This window comes from Bubalus bubalis, chromosome 5 (genome assembly GCF_019923935.1).
Source record: "Bubalus bubalis isolate 160015118507 breed Murrah chromosome 5, NDDB_SH_1, whole genome shotgun sequence".
Lineage (NCBI taxonomy): Eukaryota > Metazoa > Chordata > Mammalia > Artiodactyla > Bovidae > Bubalus > Bubalus bubalis.
In genome coordinates this window covers 37782316-37799751 of record NC_059161.1, presented here as the reverse complement: position 1 = coordinate 37799751, position 17436 = coordinate 37782316, and the positions used below count along the sequence as shown (strand labels likewise).

General features: G+C 39.7%; 1 protein-coding gene across 4 annotated transcripts in view; it reads right to left on the bottom strand.

The window, feature by feature from the left end:
• Positions 1–17436, bottom strand: part of KIF1B (kinesin family member 1B) — a 152281-nt gene that overhangs the window by 41639 nt on the left and 93206 nt on the right. For 3 of the 4 annotated variants that reach the window (XM_045165717.1, XM_045165718.1, XM_045165719.1), the window contains 5 exons: positions 10771–10864; positions 9664–9812; positions 7616–7794; positions 6682–6819; positions 5271–5519 (listed from right to left, as the gene is read on the bottom strand). In XM_045165717.1, the coding sequence (XP_045021652.1) occupies positions 5271–5519; positions 6682–6819; positions 7616–7794; positions 9664–9812; positions 10771–10864 (809 nt within the window). The remainder of the gene's footprint in view (positions 1–5270; positions 5520–6681; positions 6820–7615; positions 7795–9663; positions 9813–10770; positions 10865–17436) is intronic. The other variant, XM_045165720.1, reaches the window with a different exon arrangement.

Genomic DNA, 17436 nt, shown 5'->3' with positions numbered 1-17436 from the left:
TCAAAATATTACCACTCACTGACAATGCACCTGGTCACCCACGAGCCCTGATGGAGATTAAGGTTTTTATGCCTGTTAACACAACACACACTCTGCAGCCCATGGGTCAAGAAGTCATTTTGACGAAATTTCAAGTCTTATTAATTAAGAAGTACATTTTATAAGGTTACAGCTGCCATAGACAGTGGTTTCTTTGATGGATCTCAAAAGGATACGTCATTGTAGATGCCATTAGGAACATCTGTGATTAATGGGAAGAAGTCAAAGTATCAATATTAACACGAGTTTAGATGAAGTTTTCAACCCCCATGGATGACTTTGAGGGATTCAAGACTTCGATGGAGTAAGTTAAGTGCAGATGTGGTAGAAACAGCAAGAGAACAGGGATTAGAAGAGGAGTCTAAAGATGTGAATAAACTGCTGTCTTATAAAACTTTATGGGATGAAGGGTTGCTTCTTATGGAGGAGCAAAGAAAGTGGCTTCCTGAGATGGAAACTATTTCCAGTGAAGCCACTGGGAAGATTTTTGAAATGGTTAACAAAGGATTTAAAATACTACATAAATATACTTGATAAAGCAGGGGCAGGGTTCGAATGGACTGATTCCAATTTGGAAAGTTCCACAGTAACAACACAGTGGGTAAAATGCTATCAAACAGCAGCCTCTACCAGCAGAGTCTATTTCACTGAAGGTTCAGATGACGGCTAGCATTTTTTTTTTTTTAAGCAATAAAGTATTTTTAAATTAAGGTCATCATTGTTTAGTTATTAAAATGTGTTTGACTCTTTTGCAACCCCATGGACTGTAGCCTGCCAGCTTTATCTGTCCATAGGATTTTCCAGGCAAGAACACTGGAGTGGGTTACCATTTCCTTTTCCAGGTAATCTTGGATCAGGGATTGAACCTGCATCTCCTGCACTGGCTGGTGGGTTCTACACTGCTAAGCCACCTGGGAAACCCAAATTAAGATATGTATGTTGTTTTTTTAGACACAATGCTTTGCACACTTAATAGACCAAATGTAATGTAAACATAACTTTTACATGCACTAGGAAATCAAAAAAGGCATGCAACTGGCTACTGCAATATTTGCTTTCACTGTGGTAGTCTGGAAACCAAGCAGCAATATCTCCGAGGTATGCTTGTATGCATGTCTGCACCTTTTCCTGCTCTGAATCTACTTTAAAACAAAGCAAAGGAAGATGGAGTAGATTCTTGGGATTTCAACTCAAAGAAATGAAAACAATTCTGAAAACAGACAAAATACACCACAGGAAAACAAATGTTAATAAAAGTAAAAGAGCATAAATGAAATATGAATGAAAGTATAACCAAAAAAAAGCCACAATTGCAAATGAACATGGAATCAGATCAAACGACATCTGCTTCCCTTTCAGTCTGCTCCAAAGGGGGGAGGGCAATGCTAAAAAAGAGGGCTAAAAGCTGTATGGTGAAAAAATCTTTAAATAAAAAGTCTGAAAAGGATTACAAACAAGACTCTCAAACATCAACTACTATGACACAGTTTAAAGACTAAGAATTTGGCTTAAGGTACTAAATGAATCATTTCACTTCCAAAGTCAGCACACATACAGACCACCTTCATCTTCTGCCAGCATTCCAGCCACTGCCCCCTTCCAATCCCTTTACTATTAAAGAGCCATGGCGCATGCTCCATCCCTGTCTGCTGTCCTCTCTGAGCTCTACTACCCATTCCAAACCTTTGATTTCACATCTTGAGGTCTTATTTCAAATATCACTCTCTTAGGACAGGTTTCCCCAATGTTCTATGATCTCAGTAACACACAACTCCATCACTGCTATGATTTCCATTTACTTACGCAATCATCTATCCATCTCACCCACCACACGGAAAACCCGTGAGGGCAGGAACCATGTCTGGTTTTACTTGCCATTGTCTGCAGAGGGCCTGGCTAGATTTACTGAATAAATGCACTCAAAAAATAGCTGTTGAATGACTGAATATCTATGGACATAAGTGAATGGGAAAATGATTTGCTCTCTAAGTGGAAGATTTTTCCAGAAAAACAGGTTAAACCAGAGGTAAGAAGCAACACCATTCAACTTTATATTGGGTTGATTTTTCAAAGTCATACTCATAATAGATATTAACTATATACAACATGTTTAGATTCTTAACCATATTTAATTTATACAGCTGTTTTCATATTTAAAAGTAGCTATTCAAAAATAAGAACCCTTTTTTAAAAATTATTTTTTTAACTTTTTGGTTGTGCTACATGGCATGCTGGATCCTAAGTCCCCGACCAGGGAACAAACCTGGGTCTCTGCAGTGGAAGCTCAGTCCTAATTGCTAGACTGCCAGGCAAGTCCCAAGAAATAAGTACTATCTGAGCACACAGTAAAGATGAGAATCCCCTTTCTGTCTATGGCAATGGCTACTTCAAAAGTGTAAGAATACAAAGTATCCTTGCGGATTTCCCTTTTCAGAGAGAGAGCTCTAGAATTTGAAGGCAGTGGTATGGGCATCGGCCCTGTGTCTACACAACCCCACAGTCTCTAGACAGCTCTTTGACCTATGAGAACACAGGCTCTCCAACCCAAAATCAATGCTCTGGACTTTATAAAAGCTGTCTTACAAAGCTTTTAAAACTGGAATTTTTATAGTTATTATTCATTCTTGAGAATCCTTGTATCCTGATCTAGCAGACTGAAAGAGAAGAGGGATGAGAGAGGGGAAGATGTAAAGGATATATTAGCATAAAGTTCTGTGAGGGTACATAAAAAGGGAAACAAATTCTGTCAACACAAAGATAATGAAGACCAGCGCAATTATGATCCTAGTTACAGAAAGAATGTCAGTTCAGGTACTTAGGTCACAGAATAACACAGGAGACCTTTAACCAGAAGACTAGCTTAAATACTTCACATTTCATCCCAAGTGATGATGGATGATTCATAACATCCCAGCATGCCATAAGAGAACAGCTAAAGGGACAAGCTCTTTTAATTTTCATATAAAAATTCACCAGAGGCAGCCAAGGCCATGAATCAAAACCTACAAATGGAATTTTTTAAAAAACTAGAAATTTTGTGTTAATTGTATTTGCAATTATATGTCAATAGGGGAAATCTAATCCCATGAATCACAAAAACAGCAAAGAAGTTACTCCTTTTACACAGAGAATGACTGGTATGTAACTGGGTGACACTGTGTTGCTATGAATTGTCTGTAGGTAAGAAATGCCATCAAGGGTGAAAATAAAGAGCTACCCTTCACTCTGCTGACCACTACGATTTCACCTCCTCCCTACTGCTTTCCTCGCAAAGTCAAGGGAGTTTCAGAACCAGGGAACACAAAGAAATGGAAAAGTCAATTCCTAAGCCATAGTTCCACAAGTAATTTATTTGAAAATTGAAGTAGAGGTGACTGCCTTATACTTACAATTCAATCTGATATGATTAAAAGGAGAGAAAATACATACATCTTAAGGCAGAGAATTTCCCCATTAAGTGGGATTCTGACTTAAGTTTTCCATACAACTGGCTCAAAATACAAATGCTTCCGAGTAGAACTCTTAACCAGAATATTCACTCTTCTAGAATGCATGAGAGAATAAGAAAGAATAAAAAGATCTATTTCTTTTTTTTCTTACCTAACTCTCTATTTTACACTTGAGAACCCAACAGGCCTCAGTTTAAGTTGTCAGCCCTGTTAGGTCAGTGTTCTTTCCAACATGCCACATAGTGTGAAGCCACCTATTCCTCATGTACGATGATACAGAAAAAAAGTGAGCAGCGTGAGAAGGTGAGAAGCTGCACAACCGGCACCAGGACTGAGCAGTTTACCCATAAAAACTTGGTTCCAACTTCGGACCCTCTTAGAAAAGAGGCTAGGAATGGCCGTAAAACCAGGAACGCGTTATGGCCCCTTGATTCGTGCATAGTACTGCCTTCCTCAGTTTTAATATAAATCTTCTCCTCTGAAATCCTGAACATCTGTTCCCGGCATACACCAGACAATATTCATGGCTGTATAATCCCTTTACATTTATTCATGGAAAACCTAAATAAATGCCCCTTTACCATTATAAAACCCTGAGGCTGTCTAATATGCCAATCCAATATTCCAACCTATGGTCATAACTGAGGTCTTCATTTCTATCAAAAAAGCACTTCTTTTCTCCCTTTCCATAAAGCTGATTATCTTCTACATTTAATTCTCACCAGGTAACCAACCAACACCATACTATTAGCTAAGCTTTAGAACCTTACATACCTAGTGGGTCAGGAGACTTGCTGCACTTTAGTTTATTTTTAGATAACTTGTGCTAACCCATTAACACTGAAGTAATTTCCCTTTATTTTTAAAGGGTTCAACAAAACATGGTTTTAAATTACCACTGAAATTAAATGTAATACCTCGAAACATAATACTTTTTTAAATCCAGTGAGTGCTGCACTGTTGAATTTGTAATTAAAATTACTTCAGCATGAAGATTGGAAGGATGTAGACAAAGATCCCAGTATGAGGAACATGTGCATGAGAGCTCTGCATCACTGACAGATGGGGCCAGAGACAATGCCTCAGTTTGGCAGCTAAACTCAACACAAGGCAGTGTCATGGAGCACTGAACAAATATCCATTGTTGACGGTCTCAACAGATACTTTTATGAGATTCATCATTACAATGCCTACAGGTAAAATCTTAGCAGAAGCCAAAGATCCATGAAACTGCAAAAGAAAGGTATCCATCTGAGTTAGACAAAGAGGGAATTTCACGTTCCTGATTCTTTTCTGGGCTCATAGACTATGCAAGAAATAAACCTAATGTTACTCCTGACTCTACGTTTGTCCCTGTGATTCCTGCTGATGCCAAGAATCCCTTTCTCCTAACATTGGACTTGCTCTGTTCTCCCTCTCATATTGCTCCCTTAGGCTTCCTCACTCACATTCCTACAAGAGGAACTATCAGACCAACAGTAACACTCTCCAACTCCAGAACAGTGTGACTCTTGGCCTTAATTACTTTCTCCTCTGGGGTCTCCTCCTTCAGAACAAAATTACTAGGCTTTTAAGACAAGGGATCCTCCATGTAAAGTCTTCACACACTGCCACATATGTTGTACTGAGGAGGCCAAGTAGCTCCCAGACGCTGCCTGAGGGCTCTCTCACCTGCATCATGAATTGAACTAGATTAAAGCAAAATTGTCCAAAATTGCATAAGGAGCCTCTTTAGAGCAAGAGCTGGTCCCTTTTCGCCTTTCTCACTTTAACCTCACCAACCTTCCCACTAAAATGAACCATGGGGACCGGTCGTAAAACGGGTCGTGCCCGTCACTGAAGAGATCTGAGCCCTCCTCCGTCCCTGCGTCAGAGCCGGTGTCATCCACGAATGCCTCCTCATCAAAGTCCTCCATCTCCTCTTGCTGCTCGTCAGCCAGCTCAGTGATGTCGGAATCGGCCGTGGAAAAAGTAGGGGAGGGTGTGCGGTCAGCAAGGCGCTCATTCACACAGCCGTGGAAAATGGGGGAGCTAGACACCAGGGGACACGCCGATGGACACAGCCAAGGAGAGAGGAACAGTCGGTTAAACAGGAAGCTACAGGTGCCAACAGGACAGAACCCACTGAGGAACCAAAACAAAATAAGCAAGTGGAAAAGCAAAAGGACAAAATAAGCATAAATCATCTGGTTCAGGTGAAAGGGAACAAGGACTGGTCCTTAGAATAAGAAAAGCAAAGGAAATACATGAGTAGAATATGCCAGGTAAATAACGTGCTGTAAAACATTTATGTTCTCCCGTTCACACAAAAGATTAGCAGCCAGGCCTCAAAGGAGCCACTCAATATCAAGTGAAATAATAAAGTTTAAATCTTTATTCCAATCTCCATGTCATTGTGGAGCAGAAAACAAAATGGATGAATGATATATGGCAAAGTAGGTATATACCTTGCTTGGGTAAGATGTGTCTGGCCAATTCATCTCTTTAAATGAAAACACACTCTACTATCAGAGTAGAGTGAAAAAGACTAATTTCATTTCTACAAAATGCTACAACTTCAGCTTCACCTTTGAACCCAGGTCCTTTAAAACTGTCAGAAAGTTTTCTCAATCAGAAAATAATTCAAATTCTGAAATCATTAAGGTGAAAACTTACATTTCTCTGCTTTTAAAATTCCAAATCTCTAAGAACTTGACTCAATATGGCCTCACATTCAATGCTGACTAAAGTATATATAAAAGAGGTGCAAGTAGGCTACTCAGGTGTGCAACTATTCACTCTTGGTAAAGACTAAACTGAGATGCACTGTTTTAAAAATTAAAGTGAGACGTAGCAGGTCATGGAGAAATTGTAGTCTGATAAACTGCATGTCATACTGTGATTCTGAACCATGCCAGATACAGACACGGGTTTTCTTTTTCTTTTAAATCTATCTTGGTCAAGATTAAGACATTTTGTGAATGAGTTGAGAGGCAGGGAAAACTGTCAGCTACTTTGTTTCAAAGTCTGAGACTTAAATCTGCCAGCTGGATAAAAGGGAAGGAAAATATACCAAATGGTACAGTGGCTATGTGTAAGCGAATAAGATTATAAATGGGGGCTTTTTTGTACTTTTTTCTTTAACTTTATGTAATACCTTTGAGGCTTTAAACAATTAAAACCATTACCTGAAAAGAATAAAATCATCACATACCTTCCCACAAGTTTGAACCAATGGAACCGATCATAAAATGGATCGCTGCCAGTCATGGTGGTCTCACTTTCATCTTGGGCGCTGGAGGCCATCTCCCCTGCTCTGTCATACATCTCTCTCATCAAGTCCAGCCTCTGCCTGGACAGTAAACGTAAAATGCATTGGGTTAGTATCACAAAGTCACATCAAAGTTTCACACTGGAAGGATCTTCCATGCAAGGTTTTAAAAAGCTGCTCCCACCATTTAATGATATTAAAAAAGAATGAAGGCAAAAAGCACAGAAACTCTAACACTCAGTATCCAAGGTGTCAGAATATAGAGAGAAGCCATCAAGAAAGTCAAGAATGGCCACCTAATCTCTACTGAGTCCCAGGATAAATGTAGTTCAATGGCATATGGTATCTCAAACATACTGAAACAGCACAAAATACTTCATTATACTAAAGGCAAAGGAAGCTATGCTATAACGTTCCTGTTTATTCACCATCATCATGAGATCCAGGACAGAAAAGACGAATAATTACTAGATCCAAGACAGAAACAGATATTATAAAATTAAGAGTTATAAAATATAAGAGGGTCTATGGAGGGTTAATTAATTTTAATTCCACCCCCCTCCCTGCCAGATTTGCGTGCCATCTTTGCACAAGGTGCCATGTAATCTTCCCTTCGTCATTTCAAATTTGGTACACACGCTGCCAAAGGAACATTATGGAGGGTAAATCACCTCTACAAATGACAAAGGTATTCACAGAGCACGATTTGTTCTCTTAGAAGAAAACGAATGGACAGTGCTATTACCAACACCAGCAACAGCATTTAGATACACAGAAAGGAAGCAGTGGCAACATCACAGAGAAAAGAGCCCGCGTGAGCAATTCATTACTATTTTCTAAACAAAAGCAACTGGCTTTACATGTAATGTTTTCATACTTAAGTTTCTCCAAAGACCAATAATGTGTTGCTCCATTTTTCAGATCCTGAACTTCTACAGCTACCACTGTACGAGGGAAAGGTCTGTCTTCCTGAGTTTTTTCAATCTCAGTGGGAAGCAGTTCAGGAGGCAGAGGGGAGTACAACGTGTCCGTGAGCAGAACAAACTGAAACTGCACCTAAAGGGACAGAAGAAACCATGGACAAATAGGCTTTTTGTTTTTCCAAGTGAGGTTCGGAAACAAGGCAACATAATCAGGCCCAATGGGAAAGACGTCAAACAGCAGCATGTGGTCAACAGCTTCTGATTAAGTGAGAAACGTGGCTACTTGTCTATTAATCATTTAGCTATTTACAGTCTTTGTTTTCCTGGCCTGGCACAGTGTTTTTGCACAACCTAAAACCTCAATAAATATATCCTGGTTGACTGAACAAAGACTTCCATAGAGAACAGAAGGTGAGCCCAGGAATGCATCTCCAAATGAGAGCAGGTGGACACGTGCTAAGGTTTTCTGTTAAATTCAGAGGATTATAACTGTTACTCTTAAAAGTGTTTACTACAGAAAAGTGCTTTGCATTCATCATGTCATTTATTTCTTGGTAACTCCCTATTTTTTTTTTTTTAACCAACCATTAATGAAATGCTAGGTATAGCTGTGAGAAAAAAAAGACCTAGTCCCTGCCATCACTTAATCTATTTGAAGAGGAAAATAGTTAATATATAATCACAAAATGAGATGGAGTTACAAAAGAATAAGAGATTTTATTCCTATTTCACAAAACTAAAAATATAGCCCTAGAAAAACAGAATGATTTTTCCCCAAAGTCAGGCAGTGTGAGATCTTACCTACTTCTCAATACTGCCCCCTCATCCTATTCCCCATAATCTTAGCAGTCAGGAGACTGTCAAACAGAGGGACATGCAGAACAACGAATCTATACTGTGGTATGATGTTTCTGGCATCACAATTACCATGCGTAGACACTACTTTGGCACTGTATGGGTATTCATTCTCTTACCCCTCAGGAAATCACAAAAACCCTGGGTAGCAGGTCCAGTTGCTAAACTCCCTCTGTAGGTGAGTGACTAGAGGCCCAGGTTACTAGAGTCAAACAACTGGGAGAGTTGGGGTAGGAACCTGGCTGTCTGGTTGCAGAATGCATGTGCTTGTCCATTACACAAAACTGCCTCTCAGAGCCTAGTAGAGGAGAAGGCACAGAGGACTTAAAGGTGCCATCTTAATGGTAGAGAACTAAAGGAAAACTGAGATTTTCAGAACCCAAGAGAAATATTTTTCTACTGATATGTTTCTTTAACTCTCATCAGGAATACAGTCTCCTCATATATAAAAGAGGCTAGAAAACATGTTATTTTAAAAATTTCATTTAACAAATACTTAAAGACATCACTTTGCCAACAAAGGTCCGTATAGTCAAAGCTATGGTTTTCCCAGCAGTCATGTTTGGATGTGAGAGTTGGACCATAAAGAAGGCTGAATGCTGAAGAATTGATACTTTCGAATTGTGGTACTGGAGAAGACTCTTTAGAGTCCCTTGGACTGCAAGAAGATCACCAGTCAATCCTAAAGGAAATCAGTCCTGAATATTCATTGAAAGGACTGATGCTGAAGCAGAAGCTCCAATAGTTTGGCCACCTGATGTGAAGGGCAGACTTATTGGAAAAGACTCTGATGCTGGAAAAAACTGAAGGCAGGGGGAGGTGAGGGTGGCAGAGGATGAGATGGTTAGATAGTATCATCAACTCAATGGGCATCTGAACAAACTCTGGGAGATAGTGAAGGACAGGAAAGCTTGGTGTGCTGCAGTCTATGGGGTCACAAAGACTCAGACATGACTTAGCAACTAAACAACAACCAGTACCTACTTCATTCCAGGCACATATGTTAAATGAAGGCATATACAAACCTGTTTCACAGCAAAAAGCTGCTGAGTTCACCCAAGGGAAAGGTGGTCTCAAAACGAGGACCATGAAGCCCATCAGGCTCAGCTCTGCCTCAGGATGGTCCCTGTTCCCACAACCTTCATACCTTCTTCTTTAGTTCCACACTGATGGCATTGGCCTCCTTTAGGTAAACGGCATTGCCCCAGAGTAAGTCCCTTAATGAGGTGAATTGGTGAGACTTCCACTTCCGGAAGGCCCACTGGGCCAGCTCAAATTCATGTTGTGTCCACGGAACTGAAAAAGCAAACCAGGTGTATTTAATGGTGGACGCATAACTATGTAGAAATTACATCCCTCCTATACGTCAGCTTTTTAAAAAAATCAAGTTACTTTCCAGTTTTTCTTTCTTTTTTTTTAAGATACAGCTCGGTGTGGCTTATAATAAAGAAAAACCCTTAGTCTGTTGTACAACTTGAAACAGATCTATTTTCCTTTCTAGTAGAGGAAAAAAAAGGTCAGTTTTCACATAGATATTTAAAAATAAAGAATTCAGTGTACAAATTAAGAGTTTCTTTAAAGTTATTATGAAGCCTTGAGATTACTGAAGAGGCTGGGTGAAAAAATAAAATATGATTAATGTTCACACCGCATTTTAATTTCAACTAAGAAATTCTAGAAAACTTAAGACAGGTAGGTATGACAAAACAATGTGATGAGCAATCTGCCAGAAAGAGATTTAATGCACGCTTCTACATTCCAAAGTCCTCACGGGATAATCCTGACATAAACCAGCAAATAAAACAGAGCATCCTGGTTTGTTTGTTTTTTTTTTTTTTTTTTTTTTTTGGGCCACACCACTCAGCATGTGGGATCTTAGTTCTCTAAACAGGGATCAAACCCTCGCCCCCTACATTGGAAATGTGGAATCTTAACCACTGGGCCACCAGGGGAATCCGTAAAACAGGGCATCTTAACAAAGATTAAGCTCTATATTTGCTTGTCACATCTATATAAACTTCATATGTATGGTAATATGAGACAGTTTATGTAAACTGCCCAAGAGATTTCTATGGAGACTATGCTCAGAAACCTTGGGTTCTAAGAGACACTATTAGTCCCACCCCCACTTCATAGAGTACAGCCTGGACTCTTAGCCTCAAGCATCTTTTAAATCATCTTTAAACTGGCTCAGGAATTTGACAACACAGATTCAAAACATCTACAGAGGAAAGTTTCAGTCTCTAGATTTCACCTTCTTCCTCCTCCTCTTCCTCTTCAGTTGTTTCTGCAGCCAGGGATCGCGTCTCCACCTGTTTCTGCAAGGCCTGCAATTTACTCTCATAGTCCTGAACGAAAACAAAGAAGATAACATGTAGGAGAGAGAGGAAATAGGAGGGAAGGAAAAGAGAAATGAAAGGAAGATTGGGAGAGGGAGAGACAGCAAAAGACAAACGAGAAGACAGCGGCAGGAAGCAACAATAAAAAGACTGACATACAGAGAAATGCTTCTGAACAAAGCCATAAAGCACCCAAAATAGTCTGCACTGGGTAAATGCTTTAAAAGATCTTGTATTCTAGGGAATTTAACTGCAGTCTCTCTTTCTACTCCTTAGACTCAAGAGTTCTTTATTTGGGATTACAGTAGAGCAAAGGGAGAATTTTTCAAGGGAAAAAAAAATGCATGTGTCCTTTAAAGGTTAAAATGCATTTAAATAGTATCTTGACACATCCAAGAATTCCAAAGAAAAACAATACTGGAAAAGATTAAGTTCACTAAGGCAATGGCACGCCATTCCAGTACTCTTGCCTGGAAAATCCCATGGATGGAGGAGCCTGGTGGGCTGCAGTCCGTGGGGTCGCTAGAGTCGGACACGACTGAGCGACTTCATTTTCACTTTTCACTTTCATGCATTGGAGAAGGAAATGGCAACCCACTCCAGTGTTCTTGCCTGGAGAATCCCAGGGACGGGGAAGCCTGGTGGGCTGCCGTCCATGGGGTCACACAGAGTCGGACACGACTGAAGCAGCAGCAATATTGCTAAGAGTTCCACTTATCTGTTTGGATGGGAGAAAAAATTCAGATCATAGACTCTGAAACTCTCTATGGATGAAATATTACTATCTTTGCAGATGTAGGATAAGTTTAGCTTTCAGGGAACCTCAGTGTTAAAAGAACACAGTGCTATTAGGATTGAAATAATCTACATGCTGCATTTATTTATTCAATAAAGAAATTTTATATCAAAATATACTGTTGTAATATAAAATGTACTATTATATTACAAATCATATCCATCCTTCCTTTCTCCCTTGTTTCCATGCACTCTCAATAAGTGTGATATCGCTACTATTAGCGAAAAATAAAATGGTTCTTGGGGGACTAAAAAAAACTTTTTAATGTATAAAACACAAATATACACACAGTATGTAAACTGATACCTTGTATATCTGAGGTATTAAAATGGCATAGTTGAGAGAGAACAGGGGAAAAAGTGTCTAAAACAGTTCCTTGGTGTGTTCATGAAAAAAAAAGCTTGTGTTTTTTGACAACAAAACAAGTTAAGGAAAAGAGCTTCACACAGTAAAATACCAAATCACAGCATTAAGCACAGCCTTTAAAAAATAAACTATTAGGCTTCCTGCTTCTCTAGGAGTGGCATGATTACAGGCTGTAAAGAGATAGTTTAGGTACGACCATGTACTGTTTTCAAACTAGGCTCTCCAAGTCACAAATCAAATATCCCATGCATACAGAGGATCACTGAAAGCCCAGTTAGTGAACTCCATCACAAAAGGGGCTCCCGATGGCGATGCTAAGAAGGACGCAAATATTCTCCAGGCTCTAGTCATTTATCATTTAGTCTCACAAAGGAAGCTTTCTCTCTTTCGTGGAGCTGGCAATGACCAAGAATCAGCAAGATAGCTTTTTAAAGACATCTAAACATACTTTTTAGGATACCATGTACTGTGGGGAAAAAAGAAAAAGAAAAACATAAAGTACCAGGTATAAAGACATGGGTTTTGCTCCTGGAACCTGCTCTTACTAGTCTTATAATTCTGGGAAAGTTAATCCTTTTAACACCTCATTTTGGCTTTTTTTTTAAATAAAGATTTTATTATTCCACCTGCCTAACTTTAAGGCAGGACTGCAGAAAGGACGAAATGACAAACCATTTTTAAATGTATGTGAAAGTCCTCTTAAATGGCAACATACTACCAAAATGACAAGCAGTGTTTTTAGAGTTTCTTGTCTACATACATCCAGCCCCCCATCTTGGTTTCTAAATACCATTCTCCACTAGCAGAAACCAGGGCTCCTTAGGAAAATGATTGATTTCAGATTTGGAGCAAGGAAAATACAAGGCAACCCCAGAATATCTTGTGCCAGAAAGCACAGAGTACTCAAAGACCAACAGGACCATTTCAAAAGGATGAAGACTCCCACTGGTCAATAAATAATAACAACAGGAAAAGAATATATAGCATGTTGAGTATAAAAGGAATCCATGAGACCACAGTGATACTGAAAGATGGAGAGAAAAAAGGGAAAGCTCTTCCTTACCAAAAACAAAACAAAAGGCCAGTTAACAAATGAAGAGGGAATGACAGAAAATCACTACTACATTGCAACCCCAGATGTAGTAACTGAATCATCCAAGGATCATTAATACAAGTTATCACAACTGACAGATGGAAAACAGAATATTCGCACAATCGCAAGAGCCTACTAATGAGAAAGCGCTAGAAAAAAACACATTAACTAAATGTATTAAACATTACTGAAAATAGGACAAATTGACATTTTACATCTACTGATGTGAAGCAGATGGAAGTACACAATATAACATTAATAGCGTTCTTAACAATGTTTAACCTAAATCAAATCTCGAAGAAATAATCAAATTAGAAAGTGACCTTGACTCTTCAAAAATACCTATGTAATGAAAGATAAAAGAACCAAATGCAATAAGTAAACCTTGATTGGACCTTGGATTAAAAAAACATACATACTTCTAACATTTATATTTTTTAGACAATTATGGAAATTTGAAAATTACCTGTATGTTACATGATTTTGAATCAGTATTAAATATTTGGATGGGATAATGGTATTAAGAGAATATCCTTGGTTTTAGGATATTTACGTGTATTTAGGGGTAAACTCGGAGAAGGCAATGGCACCCCACTCCAGTACTCTTGCCTGGAAAATCCCATGGACTGGAGCCTACCAGGCTCCTCCGTCCATAGGGTCGCTAGGAGTCGGGCACGACTGGGTGACTTCACTTTCACTTTTCACTTTCATGCATTGGAATAGGAAATGGCAACCCACTCCAGTATTCTTGCCTGGAGAATCCCAGGGACAGAGGAGCCTGGTGGGCTGCCATCTATGGGGTCGCACAGAGTCGGACACAACCGAAGCGACTTAGCAGCAGCAGCAGGGGTAAACTAACATGGTATCTGTAACTTACTCCAAACGATTCAGAAATAGTATATATATATGGGTATACAAAGGTTTACTGTACTTTTTTTTTTTTTTCCAAAATAAAAGGGTTTTTTTTTTTTTAACCTATGTATGACATAGGATTCTCTCAGCAAAAAGAGAAAGACTGTTGATTTACCTAAAGAGCATCAGATGGAAAAAAATGTCAATATTTTAGCTTGAGAATTTTTTTGTTTTTCATTTTTGCCCCTATTTTTTAATTATAGCAATATACACATGACATAAAATTTGCCATTTTAACCATTTTAACACATGAAATACGCTAATAATGTTGTACAACCATCACCACTGTCCATGCTCCAGAATTCTTCATCTTGTAAAACTGAAACTTTTTGTTCATGAAATACTAACTCCTACCCCTGCAGCCCTCAACCACCATTCTACCTTTTGTCTCTATGATTTTGGCTACTCTAGGGTATCTCGTATAAGTGGAATCATGTATGCTTGTGACTTTTTGTGACTGGTTTATTTTTGAGGATTTCCTCAAGAATAGGATTACACCATGAGTAAAACAGATAGCCAGTGGGAAGTTGCTGTATAGCACAGGGAGCTCAGCTTGGTGCTCTGTGATGACCTAGATGGGTGGGACAGGAGAGGCGGAGGGAGGTTCAAGAGGAAGGGGATATGTATATACATACAACCGAGTCTGTTGTACAGCAGAAACTAATACAACATGGGAAAGCAATTATACTTCAATTTTAAAAAAAGGGAAAAAAATGAGTTTACAAGCTGGTCAAACTACCAAATGAAGACAAAGTCCTTAGATTCTGACAGTTAAGAGACTGACTTTTCCTAAAAGCTGTAGTTGTGCTTTAGTGGCAGTAAAGCTGACATAAAGAGATGTTCAATAATGCTATAGACCTAAAACTTTAACTGCACTTTGACCAGGAAAAATTTCTATAAGCAGTTGGTAGTCCAAATGTCAATCTGAAGTGAAAGTGAAAGTCACTAAGTCATGTCTGACTCTTTGCAACCCCAAGAACTATTCAGTCCATAGAATTCTCCAGGCCAGAATACTGGAGTGGGTAGCCTTTCCCTTCTCCAGGGGATCTTTCCAACACAGGGATTGAACCCAGGGCTCCCGCATTGCAGGCGGATTCTTTACCAGCTGAGCTATCAAGGAAGCCCCCAAATGTCAATACCAATTCTTGAATTGGCCTCCTCTTCCCCAAACCAGGCTGCATATGAGCTTCCAACAAGGATATTTTGATTGTTACTGGAAAAATACTAAGCCCTGGATTTTTCTGCAATAAATGGATAAAGAGATTCAGATACTACTGTTCTGTCCATTTCATGGAGAAAATTAGAATCAGTACAGAAAACATGCTAAAAAATATTATATTTACCAATAGTCTTTTCTGTTTATAAAAAGTTCCAACTAACTGACTATATGCTCCATATTTATAAAGGCACTGCACCAACTGTTTCCTCTTCTAAAATGTTCTCTCCCACCCGACTATCCTTATTTTAAAGCTTATTTTGTGCTAGGAATTATTCTAAATGTTTAACATGGATTGTTCCAAGCATCCCAATAATGCTATGAAAATGTTTCTATTGTTATTCTTGTGTTAAAAAAGGAGAAAAACCTTAAAGAAATTAAGTAACTCTCCAAAGATCAAAATTAGCAAGTGGTAGAAAAAGGACCTGAACCCAAGCAATTGGACTCAGAGCATGCTATTTTTTTCCAAAGAAAAACCACTATCCGTCCATTCATTTGACAAATGAATACCATCTTCACTCCTATTATGTGCCAGATGCTAAGGATATAGTGAGTGGTCAATAAGACAAAAGTTCCACTGGTGATGGAGATACAATAAACAGTAAACAGACACAGTACATGCTATGATTTCAGGAGAGAGTCCTATGAAGAAAGGGAATTATCAGAGGCCAATAGGGAGAAGAGATGGGTGGAGGAAAGCTAAGATTAGGTGCTCAGGGAAGGTCTCTCTGCAGAGATAACATTTAATCAGAGATCTAAGCAAGCACTCTGAGATCCTTGGTGGAGGTTTCTTATTCCAGTCATATTTAGCTAACAGCAAGCACAAAGGACCTAATGTGGAGCTTGGTGTATTTAAGGAAAAGCAAGAAAACCGGTGCGGGTGGACTGGAGGAATGAGAAGAGCTGGAGAAGCAGTTGACAACTGTCAGATAGGGACTAGGTTATGGACAGGTTTATAGGCCATGGAAAGGACTGTGGATTTTATCCTAAGGGAGTCACTGGTAGCCTACAGCCAGGAAATCTAGCATATGTAGTAAAAATACCAATTCCATGGAGAATTGCCTGTGGACTTGGAACAAGGCCAGGAGCCGTGAAGCTGTCCCTGCAGTTTCAAGGGAGATGGCAGTGGCCTGGTCCAGGGTCTCAGCAGGTGTTAAAAAGCAAACGGAGCTGGCATATGTTTTAGAGGCAGGAGAAGTGTGCTCTGCAGATGAAGATGTGATCATGGGGTGTGAGAGAGAAAGGGAAACTGAGGATCACTCTTGGATTCTGGTCTGAGCTAGCTGCTCTGGTTTAGATAGTTCAGATGTGAGATGCCAGTTAACTCTCTGGATGTCAGGTCACAGTTGTGCGTCCGTGACCAGAGATTGGGGGAAGGCCCAGGCTGGAGAGAGTACCTCTGAGAGTCAGCAGAGAGGGAGGCAGAGCAGGGGTCTGCAGACAAGACTGCCTGCCTGAGACTGGACCTGGATTCCACTGAGCAGCTGTGCGAGGATGGGAAAGTATGTAAAATGGGATTAACAACACCTACACTTCACAGAGGAGGGGTGCTAGGAGGATTTAGTGAGTTAATACATGTAAAATGTATTACATGTATTTGGTCCAAGTACTGTTGACCCTTGAACAATACAGGATGGGGCACTGAAAACCTGCACATAATTTTACAGTCGGCTCTCGGTTTCCAAGGTTCCACACCTGCAGATTCAACCAAATGTGGATCTGTGGTATGTATTCACTGAAAAAAAATCCACATCTAAGTGGACCCATGCAGGTCAAACATGTGTCTTTCAAAGGTTCACTGTAAATGCTCAACAGGAGGTGCTGTCTTCATTATCACCTGTGTGAACACGGAAGCTGAGGCCACAGAAATGTGTGAGGTCACCTGGAGGAAAGAGCAGATACAGGGAAAAAAAAAAAATGGCCTATGTCTGCAGCCACAGAGACCATGAAGGAGCAGCGAGAGAAAAATCAGAAGCCGAGAGAACAAAAGGGTTCGAGAAGTAAAGAGCAGGCAAGCCATGTAAGATGCTAGACAGATTTAGTAAAATGAGGACTGAGAAAACACCTGGATTTTCCACCAAGGAGACTCCTGGTGACCCTGACCAGACTGGCTGCAGTGGTGATGTGGGAATGAGTCTGACTGGACTGAGTTCAAGAATGGGGACAGGAGACAAGAAAAAGAAGGTAGCCAGTGGGCA